The 22,844-nt window shown below is 41.3% G+C and overlaps 1 protein-coding gene across 6 annotated transcripts in view; it reads right to left on the reverse strand.

The window, feature by feature from the left end:
• The window catches only part of ARHGEF28 (Rho guanine nucleotide exchange factor 28), an 892,610-nt gene that overhangs the window by 36,882 nt on the left and 832,884 nt on the right, over window positions 1-22,844 (reverse strand). For all 6 annotated transcript variants that reach the window (XM_069223983.1, XM_069223974.1, XM_069223958.1 and 3 more), the window contains 3 exons: window positions 21,328-21,510; window positions 16,513-16,653; window positions 3,450-3,547 (listed from right to left, as the gene is read on the reverse strand). In XM_069223983.1, the coding sequence (XP_069080084.1) occupies window positions 3,450-3,547; window positions 16,513-16,653; window positions 21,328-21,510 (422 nt within the window). The remainder of the gene's footprint in view (window positions 1-3,449; window positions 3,548-16,512; window positions 16,654-21,327; window positions 21,511-22,844) is intronic.

The following is a 22,844-nucleotide window of genomic DNA, read 5'->3' on the forward strand; positions in this document are numbered from 1 at the left end:
CTCTTGGGGAACCCCTGGGCTCTATGCACACTATATCTCATTTTGATATATACCCCACCTTAGAACACCACCATACAAGAAAAAGACTATAGGTGGTACATCCTTCTCCGTTCAAGCAGCCAAACTATGGAATTCATTACCCCCAACTATAGGAGCCACAGATAACTTTCTTGTCTTCAGAAAACTACTCACGAGTTGGCTCTTTCCTTCATAACCACCATATTCAAACAACTATGGACTGCATATGCCTATGTTGATAAATATTTGTTTATGATTATGTGTATATTTCTAGTTATGTATAGTTCGTTAGAAAATATGTATCGCTACTATGCCATAACAATAAAATACACACACACTGTTTAAACCTGTTTGACTAAGTATATTTACCCATGGTTCTAATTATGTATTTATGTGCATATGTGTGTGTATTCATGTGTGTTTGTATGTGTGTGTGTATGTGTGTATGTATATATATATATTTATATATATATATGTATGTATGTGTATATGTTGTTTCTGTGCTTGGCATGTTCATGGGTCATTGCATGGTTCCTGGATGGGTTGTTATACTAGATATCTATGAATTTCTGCTCTCATCTTATCACACTTATCTACCCATCATCATATGTCATGTCTCTATCAAACTACCCTCCATTCCCACTCTGACTCATCCCAAATCCTTTCTAACTACTTTCATCTGCTAAATAACTCTGCCTAAGCTCTTCCCTCCGCTTCCACATCTAACTCACCAAACCTCACTCTACTACCATGACCTCCCACACAACCCTACTAAATTCTCCCTCATTTATCTCACCCTGCTACTATGCTCTCCCTAACCCTTCCACAGACTCTTCCCTCCTCCATCCCCCTTTACTCATCCCAAGCCTTTGGGTTGAGTAAATGAAGGATATACTCCCAAGTAACACTTCTGGATTTCTTTCCTCCTCCACCCCTCCATTACTCCAGTCAATCTAACTAACAAACTCTCATATCCACAGCTCAAATTAATTCATAATAATACTAAAACTGTACTCATTATTTCCCGATACTAATCCATCACTAATTCTTGTTGGGTTCCAGAGTAGCGTGCTACTCACCGAAAAGCGCTTCAACGCCTCGTCAGGGGTAGTAAGCGCTATATAAATACTATTAAAATACAATACAATATGCACTTTAGCACTGATTAGCAGTGGTAAAGTGTGCAGAGTCCTAAAGCCAGCAAAAATTAGGTCAGAAAAAGAGAAGAAGGAAGGCAAAAAGTTTGGGGGTGACCCTGCAAAAGGGCCATTTCCAACAGTATGTATATATATAAAAAGAAAATATTACTTATAAATACTCAATACTCCCAAGCATACAGCAGACAAAAGGAATTTACACTTTGTTTTATATCTGCCTGAACTGCCTCTGCTTTGGGGTAACTCTGATTTCAATGTTCCTCTGACCCTAGATATGAATGAGATGAAAACATCTAGGGTATTTTGCTTGGCACCACCTTGCTCCTGCCACCAACATTGTATGTGGGCTCCAACACTCATGCAGCTACCATTTACCATTTACCTAAATTCCACCATCGTAGATACAAGGGAACTGCCAATACTACCAGCCAATGCACAAAAGGCAGGTGGAAAGCATTACAGCACTTTATCTAAAAAGTATTCTGGAAAGGTTTTTCCTAAGTAAGTGGAATCACTTTATGGTTCACATCGAGCCGAAGATAGAGTTATGTGAAATGATCAAACTCACATTCACTAGCTATACGGTGCAAATTCATGGGGAAACTGTAGAAATCAAAATCTGCTATCTATTTACAGTCTGGTAACACAAGGCGTTTCCTTCCCAGAAAAGTGAATCTTAAATAAATATTATTTTTATTATGACGTTAGGTTTTTGCTTTTTCAAACTTGTAAATATTTTTACATTTTAATGAACTTTTCTAAACTTCTTACACAAAATAACAATTAGCAATTTTAGTAATTACATTCTTCTTCTTTATTACAATAGCAGTAATATCAGCTTTGACTTTGACTTGTACTCCATATTCAAAACTACCCATTATCAAAAAAACAGTTTAGTTTCCACTCCACTAAAAATACAAACCACATCTTTTCACTCCCATTTCTAGTGCACAGCCTATTCCAGCCTATTAATCATTTCACTTTCTAAATCATTTGCTGGAGAGTTTACAATCTGGGCAGACACACTCAAATTTCCAGCATTCACCAATGTTATCAGTTATTCTAACGGCTTCTGTCTGGAATAAGCCCTTTGTTCACCTACTGTAATACAATGCACATCCCTTTTCAGCACCCATTCTAAACCTTTCAATATTATACATCTCTGGAGAACACTCACTAACACTGAACCATAAAAGAGCACACCAACTCTTCTAAAGAAACAAATTGATTCTTTCAACAATGACAGTCCCAGTCTCCTCCTACACACCTTTAATTGTAGTCTTAACAAAACAATGCCATGTCTAGTTCTACTGATTTCTACCAAAACAAAGTTAAATCCTAGCCATTGATTTCCATCTCAATGAAAAGCCGAGCATCTCAAAGCATGCCAACATGAACTTTCTGGCGTTTTCTTATTTAAAGACAATCACAGACATGGCATCATACTGACCCTTGAGGCCACAATCTCTGTGATAGCTACCAATCCAAGCAAGCCGCAACTTGCAACCTACTTCATGAATGTTATTTACATAGTTTGGATTGTGAACCATTCTATTCAAAATTTTGGTAACTGACCTATTTGTAAATAGGTTAGGCCATAGTGGGGGACCTTGCATTTTAGAAACATGATAAAGAAGTTGGTGTGCATGTTGAATAATGGTAGGGTGCAGGCTTTTATGTGCGGTAGTCACTGAAGAGGAGTTTTTAAGGACTTCACACAAAATACCTATAAACCAGATCTAATGATGCATCTCCAAAAAACTACAAAACCATTGCCGTTTCAGTCCCAGTCATGAAGGCACTGCTATGTACAAGCATCTCATTCATCAAACTAACAGTAACACACAACTTACTATATGTATCTCTGTCCAGACTCAAAGGGTCAAGAAGCACGAAAGCAATCACCATCAACGTAATTTAAAAAAAATATTGTGTGTTTTTAAAAATGAATTTACATGTTATAAATTAAATGTCCATTTTAATGCAAGTAGTAGCAACATTTGACTTTGTCAATAAAACGGTTTTCATTGAAAACCGCTTATTTAAACTGATATCCTCTGAAAAGTACTTTAAAAAATGAACTGATTCGATGAGTTACACGAGCAGAAATAGAATTGGCGATATTAAATCCTCTAATGGTTCTGCTCATTCTTCATTTGTAATAATGGGTATTGTTAATCATCAAAAACCAGTATTTATTGACTCACATGTTAGCACACTCTGAAAGAACCTGCAGGATTTTGATTTAATATATTGTTCACTAAAAGTGGTTACCTTATCCTCTGAGTAAGATTCCTCCACTTCAGTTTGAATTTGACAGACACTGAGATCCGAGTCGGAACAGCCTCCTTCTTTAACCTCTGTGTTCAGAGCTGAAAAATGGAGAATGGAACATAACATCTATAAAAAATAATTTTGTACACTAGCATTCCTTATTTTTGAGAACTAGGAGAACTAGGAAATACTTAGATTTCATAGCACTAATGGCAATGATTGTTATGCAGTTATTGTTAAACAGAACTAATGAAAAACTAAATTTCCATGATTAGAATCAAGAGCATTGTGCCATTTACCTACAAAAACATAATCTGCACTCTGCAAGCTCGGCGACTTCACCCCTTTTAGCAAGAAGTTCAATTAACTTCTTCAGTCTTAAAGAAACACTTTTTTGACTAATCATCCACATTCTAATGATGGGTATCACACTAAAGCACATGGGTCTTCTCGGAATTAAAGTATTAGTAGTCTACTAACTAAGATAGCCAACCTAGGGCACAATACCAGAATGCCAGTGCACACATATTGCCTGCCATTAACATATTGTCCTAATTATCATTTAGAAAAAGTGTGCCATTGGAGTTATTGGAGAAAAATCCTAATCCAATGGGATGATACTTTTGAAAACAATATTTAAGGCCCAATGTTTATGTCACATGATACTTGTAACAACTTCTGACAATAGTTTTCTGACATACAGCCCATTATTATTATTCCAGCCCGTAAGGGTATACTTAGTGGTTCTAAAATTGGAATAGTGACCTTAGGGTGCTTCTGAAAAGAGATTCAATTTTAAGTAAGTTTAAGTAAAGAGAAGATTTACGGCCCTATTTCATGACATAACGGAGTGCTGAGCAACATTTAACAAAAAATCTTGCTCAAATGAATAAATAACTCTGCACTGGATTTTTAGTTTGTCTTCTATTTTCCATCTGAGAATCTGTGGCTTCCTATGGTATCAGCCACTCAGTTCAGTTGCTACTGTGGATTTTGCTTGGCCAAATTATTCCACTAATTTATTCAAAAAGTGAATCCAGCCTAATAGCACCTCAGTGACTCAGGGCCTAATTTAAAAGACAGTATACTTCATATCGCAGTTTAATATCGTATCATGTAAGTCTGTCGAAATGTGGACTCATGAATGGCCAGTAAGCCGAAATAGTTAATCAGTGGCTGCAAACATGTTAAGATAAGCCAAACTGTGAGAGAAGCAACAACAGTTGGTGGGAAACTTTGAGCAATATGTCAACTAGTCTCAATGCTTGAATTATCCTCTATGCTTAAATGGGTACATTCCCTGCAAACCAGTGACCCACTGCCGGAAATCCGCATTGTGGAAGGACAATCACAATGAATAATTCTGCATGACACATAAAACCAGATCTGCTGAGTGGACAAGGGGGACAGCATACACGGGTAATTTCCATAGTGGTTCACTGGACTGAATGTCTTTGGCGCTGAGAAACATGGAAACTGGATTATAAAAGTACTGAAGGCAGATGTGAAAGTTATCAATGTTACTCAACCCACTATCATTGGGAGATAAGTGCTATCCCTGTAACCAGAACACCTCTGCAAATGACGAGGTACTAAAATAAGTTGTCACACTTTGCTTAATATGTTGCGTTAAGGTTCATAAGATATGTGATTTGTTCCAAGAAGGCAATGTGTATAGACCTTTTGTTTCAAGAAATGATATGCACATTACCTAGTGTTCAGACTCATGAGTATTCCTGAGCAAGGCTAATTTGCACAACACTGTATCCTGCATGCCTAGCCCTATAAGTGGGCATGGGATGGACATGAAATGTGATACAGGATATGATGTGCAGTACATTTCTGTGATGAGCGGACTCTTCCAACTAGTCCAACAAGACTCATTCAGCATTAGAAGTCGATCACCAACCAGCATGCTGTGGTGCTATCTTACTTTCCTTTGAACGTGGCAGTAAAATTTGCTTTAAATTACAGCTATGCTACAGGATGGTTTTGCTGAATGTAAACACAAGAAAATCATGCATAGTCCCAATAAGACTCACTAGCGACTCATACAGAAGGGACTACCACACGCCAAAATATCATGGAAATGTTATACTTTTCAGTATTTCTGAGAGTGTAGAGGGAAGAAATGGACCTAAGTTTAGGAAATGTGAGACCAGCTGCGGCAGCCCTAAAGGGCTTTATAGCATGTGGAAACTTGTCATTGGTAACAGGAAGAATTGCACTAATGAATATTGGTGGCACCACCCTGACTCCAAAAATATTTTGCAACAACCCCTTTTTCCTTGCCGAGCACATTATTTAGAAAACTTAACTAAAGCTTAACAGATTTTGGGCCTGATTTACATTTTGGTGGAGGAAATACTCTGTCACAAACGTGACGGATATCCCATCTGCCCTATTATGATCCCCAGAGGATATAATATGTAGTTTATTTATTCATTGTTTCAGCTGACAGCCATACAATATTTTAAGAGAAACTGATTAAAATCATTACTCAAGGTACGCCCTAAAACAAGTAAACATAAACAACCAATACACTCAATTGCTAAAACAAAAAAAATAGTAAGTAAAAGACTACATTCCAAACCTGAATAACATTAGCAAATTCATAAATTATGTCAAAGTGCAAATGCAATAAGCGAATGGAAACATGAGATCCAATCATACGCTAATGAGGAGAAACAAATACCTCATTAATGACTTGGTTACATGGAGAGATAAAAACTATATTCTGTCCTCATATAATTTCTCTGCCACACATTGAATATGAAAAAATGCAAGTGCACAGCGATGTTAGGGGGTTTAAAATGGAATAGTAATTAGTAGCATATTGTGGCCTGAGAAGAGGACAAACCCATAGCAGCCATGTGGATGAACTGGTAGCTATCGCTGAGGACATCTCTCTCAGGCATGTCCATGTTGCCCATAAAAAAGATTCTACATAATTGACCACATAGACATTGTCATATTTAATACACAACGCCATGTCTGACCCTAAAAAATATGAAGAGGGGGGGGGGGGGGGCATCACCATCCTGCAGAACCAAATTTGTTGCAAAACAAGATAAAATGTACTAAATTATCTACCCCCCCAAAACTGCAATCACATTGTTCGCAACTAGCGTCAAGCCTTTGGGTTCGTATATAGTAATCCCATACCTAGCCAAAGTTTTATGTACAGTGTTCGATTTACAACATATCCAGGTAGGCTGAGCCAGGAGAGCCATGGAAGTTACAAATATTATTGCTTGCAATGGAACCTGGCTTCAACTCCTGGCGTTTTTATTGCTGCATATATTCATAATACCGCCCTTTAACCAAAGCTGCAGTACCCTGCCTGACTCTACCTGGATCTTCCCACAGGGACACCATCTGCAGCTCACCTTGGATTTTCTGTATATGAGAGAACAATGTATGGCCACAACTAGAGTCACTAGAAATGACTTTTTTAAGGATATCTAGGTAAACTGCAGCCTGAGGGTTTCTTAGTAGTCTAACTGAATAAAGGGTTATTCTGAGGGCTGAAGTTTCCGATATTGGGCTAAAATGTAGCTCTGTATACAGTGCCACTAGAGGTGTGTCAGGTCTGAACCCAAGCAAAGCTCTTAAGAAGTTATTTTCAGCTACTTGGAGTGTTCGTATATTTATGTACCCCCACAGCTCTGTCCCATACAGAGCAGCTGCTACTGCCCTCTGCTTATATATTTACAAGATGACACTGATGCCTCTAGCCCCAGCTTTTTGCCTAAACTTCAGGACAGCACCTGCCAATTGTTTCAGTTGCCTTCTGTATATGACACCCACAGGATAGGTTCTCTGAGAATTGAATTTCCAGATAATCAAACTGCCTAACAATGTCCGGGGGTACACCTTCGGCCAATGGCTTCTGCTTGAAGTTAAGGGAGGGCCTCATGACCATACACTTCATTTTATTTCCGTTAATGGTCAGTGACTTCTTGCAGCAATATCCCTCTAAGCCTTTTAATAGGTTTTGAATAATGGATGAATAACATGAAGAGGGCACAGCACTCTCTGGAAGGGCTACATTAAACATTTTGGTGAGAATCTTGGCCCACAGATGCAGTTCCTCCTGGTATATGTCAATATGGAACATATCCTGCCTGGGGCCTTACTCTTTTTAATTTGAAGAATAGCTCTTTCTCCCTCGTATTAAAATATTAATTGCACAAACCTCAGTAAGATTGTTCTCTGGAACTTTCCCCAGAACAGGAAAGCTAAGCTTAAAAATTGCACTAAAATGAGTGGTCCGTACAGAAGGCCCAATATGGTATCCTATAGTACTTATTGAGCCCTTCTCCACCCGAGATAACAATTCCCAGAATAGTCTGGTATTTTTCCTATAAGTGGCCTCCCTCAATTCCTCCCGGAGTGCCGATTAATGCAACAACTTTTTGGTTCTCAGAAGGTGTTTGCATTCCCCTCTAGGTTTTCAGAATGTCAACACATCTGTAGGGCTTCTAAGTCACTCTACTAGGGCAGATCAGATGAAACTACTCCCTTCATTCTGCAGCATTCGTCATCATACCAGTTTGCCCTTGCCCCTGGATATAATGGGATCGTAATATGACGGATGGGATATCTGTCAGGTTTGTGATGGAGTATTTACCTCCACCAAGATCTATATCGGGCCCTTTATCTTGAATGTGAGGGATTGCAGAGTCACTATGCAGACACTCATGATGCCCATGGATGAGGGCAGCTAGAAATACCAGATGTTGAACTTTACTACTTAGCAGCTCAACTTCAGTGGGCATTCAAGTGGGCAAGTACACTGACCTAGTCAGCGTCTGCTGCCCTCCCCAGCTCCTCTGGCTGCTGCCTCTGCCTTGCCTGGGAATGAACTGAGAGCCTGCCTGACTCTCAGCTCGAGGCCCTCCTCCACCCGCATGCTCCTGCCTGCTCCTCATCCCTGGTGGTCTATTGGCCATCGACAAGTAAGTATCTCTCTCTACCTCTCCTTTACTCCTGCTTCTATACTTCTGTCTTTTCTTTCACTTGTTTTTACTTTTGGCTTCTTCCAACCCTTTTCTCTTTTTCTGTCCTTTCCTTGACCCTTTCCCTCTGCGTAGCTCCTGCCCCTGTGGCCTTACCTTCCTTCACCCCCTGTGAAGCGCCTTTCCCACCCTCCTGCTTCCCAGCTGACCGGTCTCCCTCCCCTTCCGAGGGCGCACCAAAGACAAGCCCGTCTGCGCCCGTCCACGCTCAGACCGCGCCTAGTGCCAGGAACCCAGGATCTCCATCAAGTCATCCCCTGCCCAGCATCCATTTCGACGTCGTGACCCTCCACCGCCTTACCACCGGACGTCTCAGCGACTGCTGCACTACATCCCCCAAGGACACCCACAGACCTTTTTCGTACAGGAACTGCAACTTCAGTGCCAGCCACAACAAGCAGAAGGTACTCCCCACACCCGGAAACACCAACCACACTACAACCCCATCAACTGCCTCCTCCCGAACATCCACTCTCTCCACAAGCATGCCACTGAACTCTGGGATTTGATCGACACCACCTGACCAGACAGCACCTTCCTTACCGAGACCTAGACCAAACCCCAACTCGGGACCGGACATGGCCATCGCCATCTTGGATGGATACAGCATCCTATGGAGGGACCGGCCCTCCCACCTGGGTGGAGGACTCGCCATCATACACAAGTCCTCACTACATCCTCACTACGTATCAAGCCCAACTCAGAAGAACAGTGCGCCATTGTGGAACACCTTCACTTCCTGGTCCACACCAATCACAACTCCTCCATCCGTGGTACCCTGGTCTACAGAACACCTGGCCCCCACCCAGCATTCTTCGACGACATTGTAGACATCGCCACGCCCCAGGCACTGGCATCCGACAACTACCTCCTCCTCGGTGACCTGAATTTCCACCTGGAGGACCGCAACGATCTAAACACCACCGTTCTACTTGACAACCTCGCCACCCTCGGCCTCAGACAGCTGATCACCGTGCCCACATACATCGCAGGCCACACACTGGGCCCCATCTTCACCTCAAGCAACCGGACATCGAGACCATCTCCACCCCAGACTGGACCGACCACCACTGCCTACACTTCACCATCACTGCACCCAGTAGCCACATCTGTGCCCCCAGAACCCCCACAGGAAATGGTATGAAATAACCAACGAGCAACTCACCACAACTCTTGCCAAATCCCTCCCACCTCCCTCCGATGACGCCAACACCACAGCGCGCAATCTCAACACATGGATCACTGAGTGCGCCAACACTCTAAACCCCATCAGTCTGACATCAGCTAAGCGCATACCAAAGAAAGCCAGCTGGTTCACCACTGAACTCCAAGAATCCAAACGCACCCGCAAGCACCTAGAAAAAAAATGGAGGATAGCCAAACCAGCGAAGACCTCGCCTCCTTCAGAGCCGCAACCGCCATCCACCGCAGACACATAAAGAACACAAGAAAGAACGCACTCCGGGAACGCATCAACTCCTCCACACAACTCAAAGGAACTTTTCTCAGTCATCAACAAGTTAACAGATCCCCCCTCCGAAACCACCAGCATGCCCCCGTCGCCAGACCTCTGTGACAAACTTGCCACCTTCTTGCACCGCAAGATCCAAGACATCTACGACAGCTTCCTCCCGGGACACCAACCCAGAACCAGAACCTATGACTGACCCACCCCCCTAGAACCCATCATGACCATCCACAGCTGGTCCACGCTGACCACAGAAAAAACAGGTAGCATCATGAACAGCACCCACTCCGTGGCCCCCACAGACCCTTTCCCGCACCACATCTACGTGCGAGCCATCACATCTATCGTCCCGAGCTCCGGAACACGATTAACCGCTCCATCAACACTGGCACCTTCCCCAAGGTCTGGAAACACGCCGAAGTACACCTCCTCCTGAAGAAACCGTCAGCCGACCCATCAGAACTAAAAAACTTCCGGCCCATCTTGTTGCTACCCTACCTGCTAAACTACTGGAGAAAGCCATCAACACAAAACTACGAAATTTCATGGAGGTCAACAACTCTCTGGACAGTTTCCAGTCCAGGTTCCGCAGCAACCACAGCACGGAGGCAGCTCTTCTTGCAGCCACCGATGACATCTGATCACTTCTCGACCACGACCACACTGCAGCACTCATACTCCTCGGCCTCGCAGCAGCCTTCGACATGGTCTCCAACAGCACACTAAGCATCAGACTCTACAACGTATGAATCAGCAGAACAGCCCTCAAATGGATCCACTCTTTACTCTCTGGAAGGACTCAGAAGGTCAGGCTCCCTCCCTACACATCTAAATCCAAGTGAGTCAGCTGCGGAGTTTCCCAAGGATCCTCTCTGAGTCCAACTCTTTTCAACATATACATGACCCCACTCGAAGCCATCGTCAAAAGCTACGGAATGAACATCGTGTCATATGCCGATGACACACAACTCATCATTTTCTTCACTGAAGACCCAGACATGGCCAAAAGGAATTTCCACTCAGGAATGGAAGCCGTTGCCGCCTGGATGAGAAAAAGCTGCCTCAAGCTCAACTCTGACAAGACAGAGCTCATTATTTTCAGAAACGCCACCTCAGCATGAGACGACGCCTGGTGGCCCACATCTCTCAGCACCCCGCCTTCACCGACTGAGTATACCTGATCATCCTCGACTCCTCCCTATCTATGACCCAACAGGTAAACTCAGTCAACTCCTCCTTCTGGCACACCCTCTGCAAACTCCGGCAAATATTCAAATGGATCCCACTAGACTGCTGCAGGACAGTCACCCATGACCAAGTCACAAGCAAGCTTGACTATGCCAACGCTCTCTACGCCGGCACCACGACAAGAAAGATCAAAAAGCTGCAACTCATCCAGAACGCTGCCGCCAGACATGTCCTTAACCTCCCATGCCAAGAACGTATCTCCCAGCACTTCAGGACCCTCCACTGGTTCCCGATAGAAAAACAAATCACCTTTAAGATACTCACCCACACGTACAAAGCCATACACAACGTCGGACCAGCCTTCCTGAACCACTGCATCTCATTCCACACCCCTGCCAGATCGCTGCGCTCAACTGGCTCTGGCCACTATCCCTCGCATTTGAAAAACCACCGCTGGAGGACGATCCTTCACCTACATCGCAGCAAAGAGCTCGAACAACCTGCCCCTACACCTCAGACAAAGCCCATCGCTCACCATCTTCAGGAAGAACCTCAAGACATGGCTCTTCAGATGAGGCTCTACCTTTTCCCCCAGCCCCTCCGCCTCAGTCCCCCCCAGATCCTTGAGACCCTCATGGGTGAGTAGTCACGCTTTACAAAAACTGAATGATTGATTGATTGATATCTGACCTCCAGCTCCAAAACAGAGGGGCAAAAACTCCAATAGAATCAGAGAGCGAGAGACCAGAGGGAGAGAGTAAGCAGTGCAGTTCTTGGGAGAATAGACATATAGAAGGCACCAAGGTCAGGAGAAAAGAATATTATAAATGAGGCTGGTGCCTCAAGAGAACAGATATGACTGAAGCTTACACCCCTGAACTCACTTTGTGCAGTCAAACAAACAAATGAGTGCAATGACACTCTAGCAAATGGTGGGAATAATGGCAGATTGAGACCTCTATGCAATAGATTTAAATTATTTTAAAACATAGTAGTAGAATATCCAGCCTCTCTGGATCTTAGGGTACGGAGGGATAAAAGGGCAGTAGTCATGAGATGTGAGCTGACCAAACAAAGAATGGGAGGCAACTTTGGAATACACATTGAAAGTATCATGGAATTTCTGCTTTTGACTTCAGTAGTATAACAACATTCATAGGAATATCTAACTTCCCAGACACTGGGTAAAATGTTTCAAGTAGTTGTGTATTCCTATTCTAGATATCAGAAACTAGATGCAGGTTTTACCACATGTACGGGTATGCCAAAGTTTGGCTGAATACTAGAAACCTGTGACAAGCACTCTGGCACAAATAACTGGCAAGACAGGGCTACTCCGGGTTTGTCTCCTTGGGCTAACTACTTAAACGCAGAAAAAGAAGTCCAGCTTAAGCTCTATACAAGCTCTACTACTGGACAAACATTTAATTGCCACACACTGGCATCCAAGCATTGCTCCTGCAGGGCATTATTTTGATCTGGTGGTTGCCAGTCAGAGAACATGAGGGAAAAACAAACCATAAAGTCCTTCTTTTAAGGCAGTAATAGCAGGGAAAAGTTTGTTACAACAGCTCACTGAGGGTGGGGCACAGGGTTGGTCAGGAAGCTCTCTCTCACTTCTCTTCCTTCCCCTCCCTCACCTCACCCCTTATGCTATCATTTCACTCCCCTCTTACTATGTGTAAAGGCATTGTTTAATACTGAAGGTGTACTTACACAAAGTAGTAAAGTGGAGTTTTAACTGGTATCCCAAAGTTTAGTTGGAACAGTCAACAAATTTGTCAAAGATGGGACTAAACAGAAGCATGATATAAATGGGTAGTTTATTTTCTAATACTGGAATATGATTATAACTTTATGACTAAATAACAATAAAATGACAAAACAAATAGCTTGTGCCAAACAGTGGACATGATTTGCATTGGCATAGAAAATATAATAGAACACTATAAGAGAATGTTCAGAATCCCCACATGCTTCTGCTCACATTCATTACTAGTATTCGTGTTCACTCACTTCAGCCATGCATTGCTGTAGTTCATATTCTGAGAAAAGAGCATGAGTTAACATCAGAAGGAGAGTTAGGGATAAAGGGGTGTGGCTAAATTGAAGAGCAAAGCCTTTAGATTAACAGAAAGAGGCCATGAGGGGAATTATAGTTCAGTTAAAGGCAGAATGAATTGGAAGATCAATGAAACACATTGTAGGGCCAAAGTAATTTTTGGCAGAGACAGCAAGTTTTTTGTGGAAGTAAATTCAACTTACATGTGCTAGACATAATATGTGGTCTGAAATTTCCTAATTATGACAAACACATTCAGGATCAGCAGAAAGTTCTTCCACAGACTAGATTTAATACCTGCTGACAATCTTCCTGACTTGAGTATTGTCCAAAGGAGCAAACCACTGAAACAGCATAGATTGCTATCATCCCAGATGTCGCAATGTTGATTTAAATGTAACCATACTCTAGACCTGCTAATCAAACTAATTTATTGTTAAGTGTTGAACTTGATACATATAACAGAGTGCATTCACCATAGTCCATAGATGACGAAAACTATGTGGTATGACCTTAACAATTGAAATGTAAACATTAACGTTGCATAGCAAACTTTACAATAAATAGGTATGGCTTACCCTGAAATGATAATAGACTTCATATCATGTATGCTAAAATTATTGATTAATGTTGTATAAATGTAGTTCTCCATCGTCTTCGTTTACATGTATTATCAATTGATTAGTTTGCATTTTGTTGTGACATGAATTCTGACAAAGTACAACTAACATTTTATGTTGAAAACGTTAGCATGCAGTTTATTATAATATGAATTAAACATGCATTTTGATTTTCTCTAATTTAGCTGTACTAGGCCTAAATCATATTTTCCCTGAACAAGAGAAACAGTTTTCGATTTTCTGTTAGTGTGCCATAATTTTTAGGTATTTTGTGCGGAGAAATGTTAGTTTAGAAATAGATATGCTATTGTCTTATTCATAGAGAGCCTGAAAATGTAGCATTGGAAAAGGTACACTGAGAGATTAAAAGAAAATGTGACTGCCTCTATTCAACTATGCTGCAAAGCTGTATAGGAGACCAAGTACGTTTACCTTCCTACGATAATATTGGGAAAGTATGAACTTGTTGTAAGTCTCACCGTGAGGTGGGAAGAAGATGACAGAACTGTGTGGGTTGACCAGAGGAGGCATTATTCAATTAAAATTGTGACTTTAAATAGGACTTTAGCTAACTGATTGTAGGCTAGATTCCCTTGGACTTTGAGAGGTACAGACCTCTACTTTCCTTTTCCCCGTGTTTGCCAAGTGTAGCTTAGGCTGACACTTGATTCCCTGAGAAGACTCTTGACCGAGGTTCTGATATGCTGATACCTTCCCTTCATTCTCAATTGTTTCTTTCTTTGGCTATTTTCAATTTTTCCAAATTATTTTTGTCTTATTTTAGCTATTTACTCTTTGCCCTTGTGGCCTTTAGTTTTGGGACAAATGCATTATTTAGGTTTCTTTAGGAGATTCCTGACTGATCACAGCTTATTTAGTTAAATGATTATATAGTGCACTAATGTGCAATAGATTGCACCAACATCTGTTTTCAGAGCATCAGATTTTACTCTGAAGTTCTTTACAGCCATGACGGAATTCCTTGCATGTTTATTGTTGGATTGTTTCCAATACATTGGGAGATTTGGATACCCCATTGCTATTTTGTATCTTTACAGTATGTTTTTGAGAATTTCTTACATTAAACTGAGTGTTAACTTGAAATTAAACCCTTTAACTTGATTTCCGACTTGGGTTGTCAGTGTGTGGCCAATTTGGTTACACTGTTTAAATCTTGATGATGAGTGGTCTTCCCTATTTCTAGTTCAATCCTCAACAAAATCCAAAGGTTTGTCGAACTCCTTTAGAGCATAACAGGTAAATGCTCCATCACTACCTACTGGGTAATTTTCTGCCCAAATAAATCTCCACAAACACCCAACATCTAGCAAGTTTGTCGATATTTACAGAAATATTGCATATCCTGTCACGCATTGTACAGCTAGCTATTCCTGTGAAGAGTATGAATTAGAACCTGATGTACTATTCCCATTCACATGCCATGGATGTGCAGTTTGCAATTATCATCACAAACCGCTCACACATTTGTTAACGAATTCCAAGTAAAACTGAGATGGTTCTTTTACACTCCCTCCTATTTGTAATTCGTAATGGATCACAAAAGCCTTTTCACTAGAATGAATTTTCCAACACTTAAGATGACTGATATATTTTGAAAAGGCATTTCGAGGTTGTGAAGTGTGTATGTCTTTAAATCGCAGGCTTTTCAAATGTAAAACACCATAGTACATAGGACCCAGGTACATTTACATAATGGAATGGAACCGGAACACATCCGTATTCCAGTGGGGATAGGGCAGTAAGTTGCTACACAGAGAATAATTTTGCTTTTCCACATTTCCAGCATAGTACCAAAGTCTACTGGAACAAGCCTAGTGGTTCATAAGTACTCCTTGAAATAAAACATTTATGTAAATGGCAAAGTGTATGGGTCTCCAAATACCCAAAATATACAACTGGAAGTAAATCGTAGCCATACATCTGTAAAGGGTACATATATGTATTTTCTTTCAAATGAGACCCTGTGTCTTGGTAGTTTTGGTAGTGAATGTACTTCAAGATTGAACATCGATCAGTTCTGCTAGGAAATAGAAGACATCATTTTTCAATAAAGTTTAATTCTCTTCTACCGAAATAAACTTTCAGTTTTCAGTTGCCGGAAATGGCATCAGCTAACATTTGTACAGCACATACCACAAACAGGTTTGTCTATGCGACTTGTGTTAGTTTCAGTTATTAGATATAATGATTATCAACAATTGAAAGATATAAATCAGTGTCAATCCCTGATACTACATTCTAGCGAGCTAAGGTTGCTCACGATTCTTTCAGACAAGTACAATTTCTAATTGAAACAATGTATTTCCAGTTCCAGCCAGCACCTCTGTTGTTCAAAGTATATAGGTTTTCTTCACGCCATATTTCTTTATCCAATGCAGACCATGTTGTTTTTTAAGGCACTCAATAATATATAAGGCAGCTCTCAAAACTACCATTATCAAATACTAAAGCATTTCGCAGGGCCAGGCACCCAAAATGCAGTAGTACTACTTCAGAGTATTAGGAGCAACTTGAAAAGTTATTCAAAAATAGGAATCACAGCAGTACTAAGTGCTACATAAATTAATGCAGAATCTGACTTTAATAAGTGCAGAACAAACTGCTGTGAGGGCACCCACTGCATGACTGCTCTTCCTTCTACTCTAATGTGATGTCTCTATATGTTATACCACATTTTACTTACATTCTGAAGATGATGCCAGTATTTCATCTGCACTATCATAAGACGTAAGTCGGTTTGGTGAAGCAGATGTTTCAGAACTTTCCTCCAGTGAACTGATGGTGCTGTCAAGTTGTGACGTTACAGCCACATGGAGATTATCAGCTACAGAAAAACATATTGTTCATTAAAAACACATTAAAAAAGAATAAATAAGGTATTACTGCATTATTAGAACATTGGTATGTAGAGAGCACCATTGAAAACAATGGAGTTGGTCATGGCTATTAATGGCTGGTATAGGCCTTCAGCTCCAACATCCTAATGTTTATTTTTCAGTTGCTCTGTATAATTTAGAACATTCTACCTTCAGTGGGTGGAATATTGTAATAGTCATTCCACCTCAGGTTATACTTGTTGTTAAAGTCCCTCTTTCTTGCCGTAGACCCGAACCGAGCTTCAGGGCCTTTAACAATCAGTAAAGCCCTTAGCTGCCAGAAGTCTGAAGAATTTTGCTGAAATTAGTTGCGGTTGCACAACAAGATGCAGGAGTGTAACATTACATTAGACTGTCAGCTACACTTGTTTTTGTTACACAAACAGGGAACAGAGGTAAAAAGGATTGATCTTCTTTTATCTTGATCACATGATTTGTTTACATAGAGAGTGTTGGAAATTGGGATACTGGTTGAGGGGGGTGAAACCCTGCTCAAGCTGCTGCCACAACTTCGGTCAGGGAGAAGTCACAAGCAGACCTCAAAATAACCTGTGCTTAATCCTCTGGTAGCTTAGCACAAAGCAGTCATGCTTAACATAGAGGCAATGTGTAAAGTATTTATGCAGCACTTCAAACTCAAACAGTAATAAAGAGAAAAGATAGTACAAGAAAAAACCCACACCATGTCGGAAAAATAGAGTAAAATTGAATAAATTAATTACATTAATTGACACCAAAACTACAAACGTCCAATAAGTAGAACTGGAGCAGTGAACTGGAAATAGACAATTTTAAATATTTAAGTGAAAATAGTACTTAAAAGCACAAAGAGCCAACTGTGGTTATCTGGCCACTGTGGATCGGGACAAAGTCACAAGTTCAGCTTGACCGCAATGGAGCAGGGGTGGATACAGGGACCAAATTAGGCCAGCTGAACAAAAGTACTGTAAATCCTGGTTTGTAGAGAGTTGCAAGATCCTGTATTGAGGATGCATCAAGCACCTGCGGTTTCAAGAAACTGCGGGGCTGAAATGCACAGTCCTGTGTCTCTGTTGCAGATGCCGTAAAAGAGGTGCTTGTGATGTAAAGTCCTGCATCGAAGATAGGTCACACACCGGCAGTTCCGGAGAAGCTGCAGGTCTATGAAGCAAAGTGCTGCATTGTCATTCAGGATGCCCTCAACGAGGAGCTTGCAATGTGAAGGCCTGCGTCAAGGATGCATCACACAGCAGCGATTCTGAGGAGGTTTTAGGCCGCGATGCGAAGTCTTGCATCAGGAATGCATCGCACTGCAACGGTTCTGATGTGGCTATGAAGAGATGCAGTTATGCTTCCAGGACAACAACTGGGCTAGCAGAACTTTTTCAGGTCCGCTACCAAGGGTCCATGACTGGGGTGGCACCACTTGGAGGACAATAAACACAGCAAGTAAAGTCCAGGTGCTGGGTTCAGTGTGGCTGGAGCTTTTTCTGTCCCAGAGGCTCTGATCAGGAGGCCAGGCAACTAACCCTTGGAGTCACTCTGCTGGTCCTGGGATCAAGATGCAGGTCCAGTCCTTTCACTCGGGCAGCAAGGCAGCAGTACAACAATCATTCTTGTAGAACAGCATAGCGGATTTCTGAGTCTTTCACAGGTCCAGCAGAGTACTGAAGAGTTGGGTCTGAGGGTCCAATATTTATACCTAGTAACCACTATGAAGTAGGAGAAGGTTGTGGAGGTTTCCACCTCTAGAGGTGTTTGGAATTTCCTCCCTCGTGGCTCCGGCCCCAGCTTGTCTGGGGTCACAAAGCCCTTTGTGAGAGTGATCGGGTGGAGCATCTGTGATGAGCAAGTGTGGTAGGTGATAGCCTCGCCCTCATAAAGTCAGGGATGGTCCATCCTGCCAACACCTATGCTCCTGGCAGCAAGACACAAAGAGCAACTCCCAACTACACCTAGTCATGTGACTCAAGACACAGACTGCAGGCACACAAAGGTTGGAGCAAGAAAATGACAACTTTCTAAAAGTAGCATTTTCAGAACTGTAACTTACAATCTGACTTTACCATTAAAGAGGATTTTAAATGACAATTCTTTAGAAACCAAACACGACCTTTCTACTTGCTCCCAATTAACACTTATCACTTAATAAATGTGATAAGTTAACCCAAAGTTGTCCTATGGGAGAGATAGGTCTTGCTGTGGTGAAAAACAAATTTAAGAGTGTTTTCACTACCAAGACATGTAAAGTTAAAAGTACATGTCCAACTTGCTCAATACACTGCACCCTGCCATATGAGCTGCTTAGGGGCCTACGTTAGGAGTGACTTGTATGCATTAAAAAGTAAGGTTTAGGCCTGGCAAAAAGTTTATTTTGCTAGGTCGAAATGGCAGTTTAAATCTGCACACACATGCTGCAATGGAAGTCCTGAGACATGAATTACAGGGTTACTTAAGTGGGTGTCACAATCAGTGCTGCAGTTCCACTAGTAGCATTTAATGTATAAGCCTGAGGTACATGTGGTACCACTTTACTAGGAACCTAGAAGTAAATTAAATGTGTCAATTGGGTGTAAGTCAATTTCATCATGTTTCAAAGAGAAAGCACTGGTCAGCAGTGATAAAGGGGCATGAAGTCCTAAGGCCAACAGAAATGAGATCAGTAAAAATGGAGGACTAAGGCAAACAAATTGCGGGAAGGCCATCCAAAGCTTGACAGGTCTAACCGAGGGCCAACTAATGTAGTTTACCCTATGGGCAATTGAGCCTGGGCTTTTTATGGCAGGATATGGTGAACTATAAGTATATCTGGCACTTAACCCTCTGCAGTCTGGTAGCACCAGTATCATACAACGGCAAGTCAAAGGAAATAACTCACGGTCTTGAGTGACCAGCGGTTATAGCTGCAGATCAGCAGTGGAAAAAATTCCAGTGCAGTTGGCGATCAGTAAATGAGTCATATCTTGAGGTCTGAAAGAGGCAGGAGTCTCCCTTCCACCCTGTAGGATATTGATTTTTTTACCAATCTTTTACTGAATTTGATTTTTTTTTTAAAAGAAGGAATCTTCAGATATTTTCAATTTAACTGTAAAGAGGACCTTAACCATTTACAGAAATTATATCTGTACCGCACACTATTGATCTTAAATATCATTGCCAATATGGATGGTAAAAGGTATTTGGAGCCTGTGCATACTTTAAACTCGACTATTAAAATATGTCCTTGTTTAGGTGAGTAAAAGAAATGGGAATGAACTACACAATATATTAGCCAATTACATATTGCCAGTCTCCTATGATCACCTACACAACAAATCCCCCCCTTCCGCCTATGGAAGGACTGCCCATTCTTAATCAATATTTTACTGAGCAGTGCCTATTTATGACAATCTTCTGACGCCAGTCAATATTTGAGTGTGCAATGCATTACATTTGTCAGAAGATCCACTGCAGTTGCATTTGCCCTTCCTACATGTGAATGATTACCAATAAATGAGAAATACCCTCCAGTCTTGGAATATAAGAGACAGCACTTCAAGAAGCTTTCTTGCAAGCAGTAGCGTCCTGCTGACATGCAGACTATGAAAGGTCATATATGAATCAAAGCAGGGTTTCGAAAGTTCACAGGACCGAACATTTCTTATGTCGCATGAAATTCTGCTAACCTTTGTAGCAAAGGAAGAGTGGGTCGGAAGAATCAATTTGTCCCTACGAAATTAAAATGGCAGTTTTCCACTTTACCATCTGAATGACACTGAAGGCCATTAGTTCAACTGTTTTATGATTCAACACAGAAATACCATAGGTCAAGCCCTAAACAAAGAGGTGTCGCATAAACATTCATGCAGGGAAGGCCATCAAAGTATTTCTTGTTCTTTGGAGTAAAAAACACTCATTCTCTGAGTTCATATTTTCCATTCCTAGACAAATGGGACCTGTGAAAATCAATATGAATGCAGGAACAAAACAAGTGAATAAATATAGATAATGCAAAATTAAGAAAGTGTGCAGTAACATTCATCTATTTATTCAACCCCCACCAACACATTCCAAGCCGTTTACGCTTGTACTGGCTCCTAGTCAAATGTGTTCTGCACCCTAGAAGATACAGGGTCTCCTCAGGCAGCCTATATTATGAAAGGCCAAAGCTGCAACAGGCAGGATGTCAGATGCAACCTCCAGGGCAAAGAGGGGCATGAGTTATTTTGGCTGATAATGAAGCTTCCATTTGTTTGCTAGCTAGAGCAATCACACCTGTCAAGGTAACAGATTCAAAATGATGAATTTGTTGGGCCATTAGAATCCACAAGAATTATTGTCTGAATTTAGAACATAGATATTCACCACTGAGAAGGGATCCTTCTGTATGGAAGACACAACTAGGAAACTCTTTGGAGATGGAGTGGTCATAAGTGGAAAACCAAGAAGAAATTGCATACCACTGCACCTGCTACGCACCAATTTCTACGAACAGTTGTTTGTAGATAAAGTACACGAGATTTGATTTGTTTGGACTAGCTACATAATTTTGTGTGCCTAAAACTCATTCGAACTTTACCAGTAAAGCATGGAGTTTTAGATGCATGTACCCTATAGATATTCCACAGCTATAGTTACACTTTATGCAAGTATAATTAGCATACCTTCTCTCAAAGCTGCTGTGAGCAGTGATGTAGCATGTGGGATCTCACAAGGGTCAGGCTTCACAAGAAGGTGTGGCTCCAGGTGGACATCTTCGCCTGCACTCATTCCCGCAAGTTCCGTGTATATATGAAGCTTCTCCTCCAAAATACCACAGATTTGCTGATCCTGGTTACTAAGCGATTCTGTACAATAAAGTGGCGTATCATGTGCCATAATAATAAAATCTTATTTGTTGGCTTGAATAATTTCAGAAGCAATTTGTAATGCACAAAGATAAATAAAAATTAATTTCATTGAGATTATTTACAAATGCTTTAAGATATTTGCATGCATTAATCTCTTACAAATTAACATACATGTTTATGCAAATGAAAGATATACTATAAGAACAACCCAAGTAAACATAGCACGGCTTTCTCATCATTTTTTACTATGAATTCCGTGTGTTGTTTTGTAGTTTTCCACCTAGATCTGATATCTGAAGGTTCTTGTTCCTTCAGCTGATTCTGATAGCTGACACTCTTTGCTTTTTCAGCAAAGTGTGACAACTGGAGCTTTTCATTCTTTTATATGGATTTAGCAGCTGAGCTTTTTTATTCTTTTAGCTAGATCCGATGGCTGGGGCGTTTTATTCTTTCAGCTCCGCCTGACAGCCAAGATTATCTTTTTTTGTAGTTAGGTGTGAAGCGTTTTCTTCTTTTGGTTACCTCCGACAGCTGAAGGTTTATATTCCTTAGCTACACCTGAAAGCTAAACTTTTTTTATTCATTCAGTTAAGTCTGACAGCTGAAGTATTTAATTATTTCAACTATATCTGATGGCTGAAGTTGGCCATTCTTTTTGCTGGGTCTGACAGCCTAAGCTTGCTCTGTTTTATCAAGGTTTGACAGATGTAGAGTTTGATTCTTTCAGCTAAGTCGGACAGCCGACGTTTTCTATTTTTTCGACAGGACATGTACCCTCTGCCCAGGCATAGGGAGTAATGCTCAGGTTGTGCAGTATTGCATTAGGTTATCGAATATTTTGCACAACACATGAGATGACCACCAATGACAGCATGAGAATGTTTCTTGGCAGAAATAATTATTACAAAGAGAATGGTTCTATTGCAGCAAACTTAGAGCAGCCAGAAATGCCACCAACAAACAAAAAAGGTTCAACAGAGCCATTGTGAGATCAAATATTTCAGGAGGAATCTTTAAAACAATTTTTAAATGCCCTTCTGAATATGTTTGCAAGAAGTACTCTGGAATGGAGATACACAGTAAATGTGCTTAATCATCGGTACAATGGGGGGGGTGCTTTTGGAGGTAAGTGTGCCACAATGTCGTGACCTCCCTTGTTCACAGGATGGCACACGTGCAATGTCAGACATGCTAGTATCATGCTTGACTCCTGTGTGCCTGCAAGTTATGGAAACAGGGCTCTGGCCAAGCTCGAGTGCAGCTCGATTTTATATATTTATCCCTAAATATTGTACATTTTTTAAAAAGAGAGGTTCCTTCATCCGGCAGAG

Source organism: Pleurodeles waltl, chromosome 1_1 (genome assembly GCF_031143425.1).
Source record: "Pleurodeles waltl isolate 20211129_DDA chromosome 1_1, aPleWal1.hap1.20221129, whole genome shotgun sequence".
Taxonomy (NCBI): domain Eukaryota; kingdom Metazoa; phylum Chordata; class Amphibia; order Caudata; family Salamandridae; genus Pleurodeles; species Pleurodeles waltl.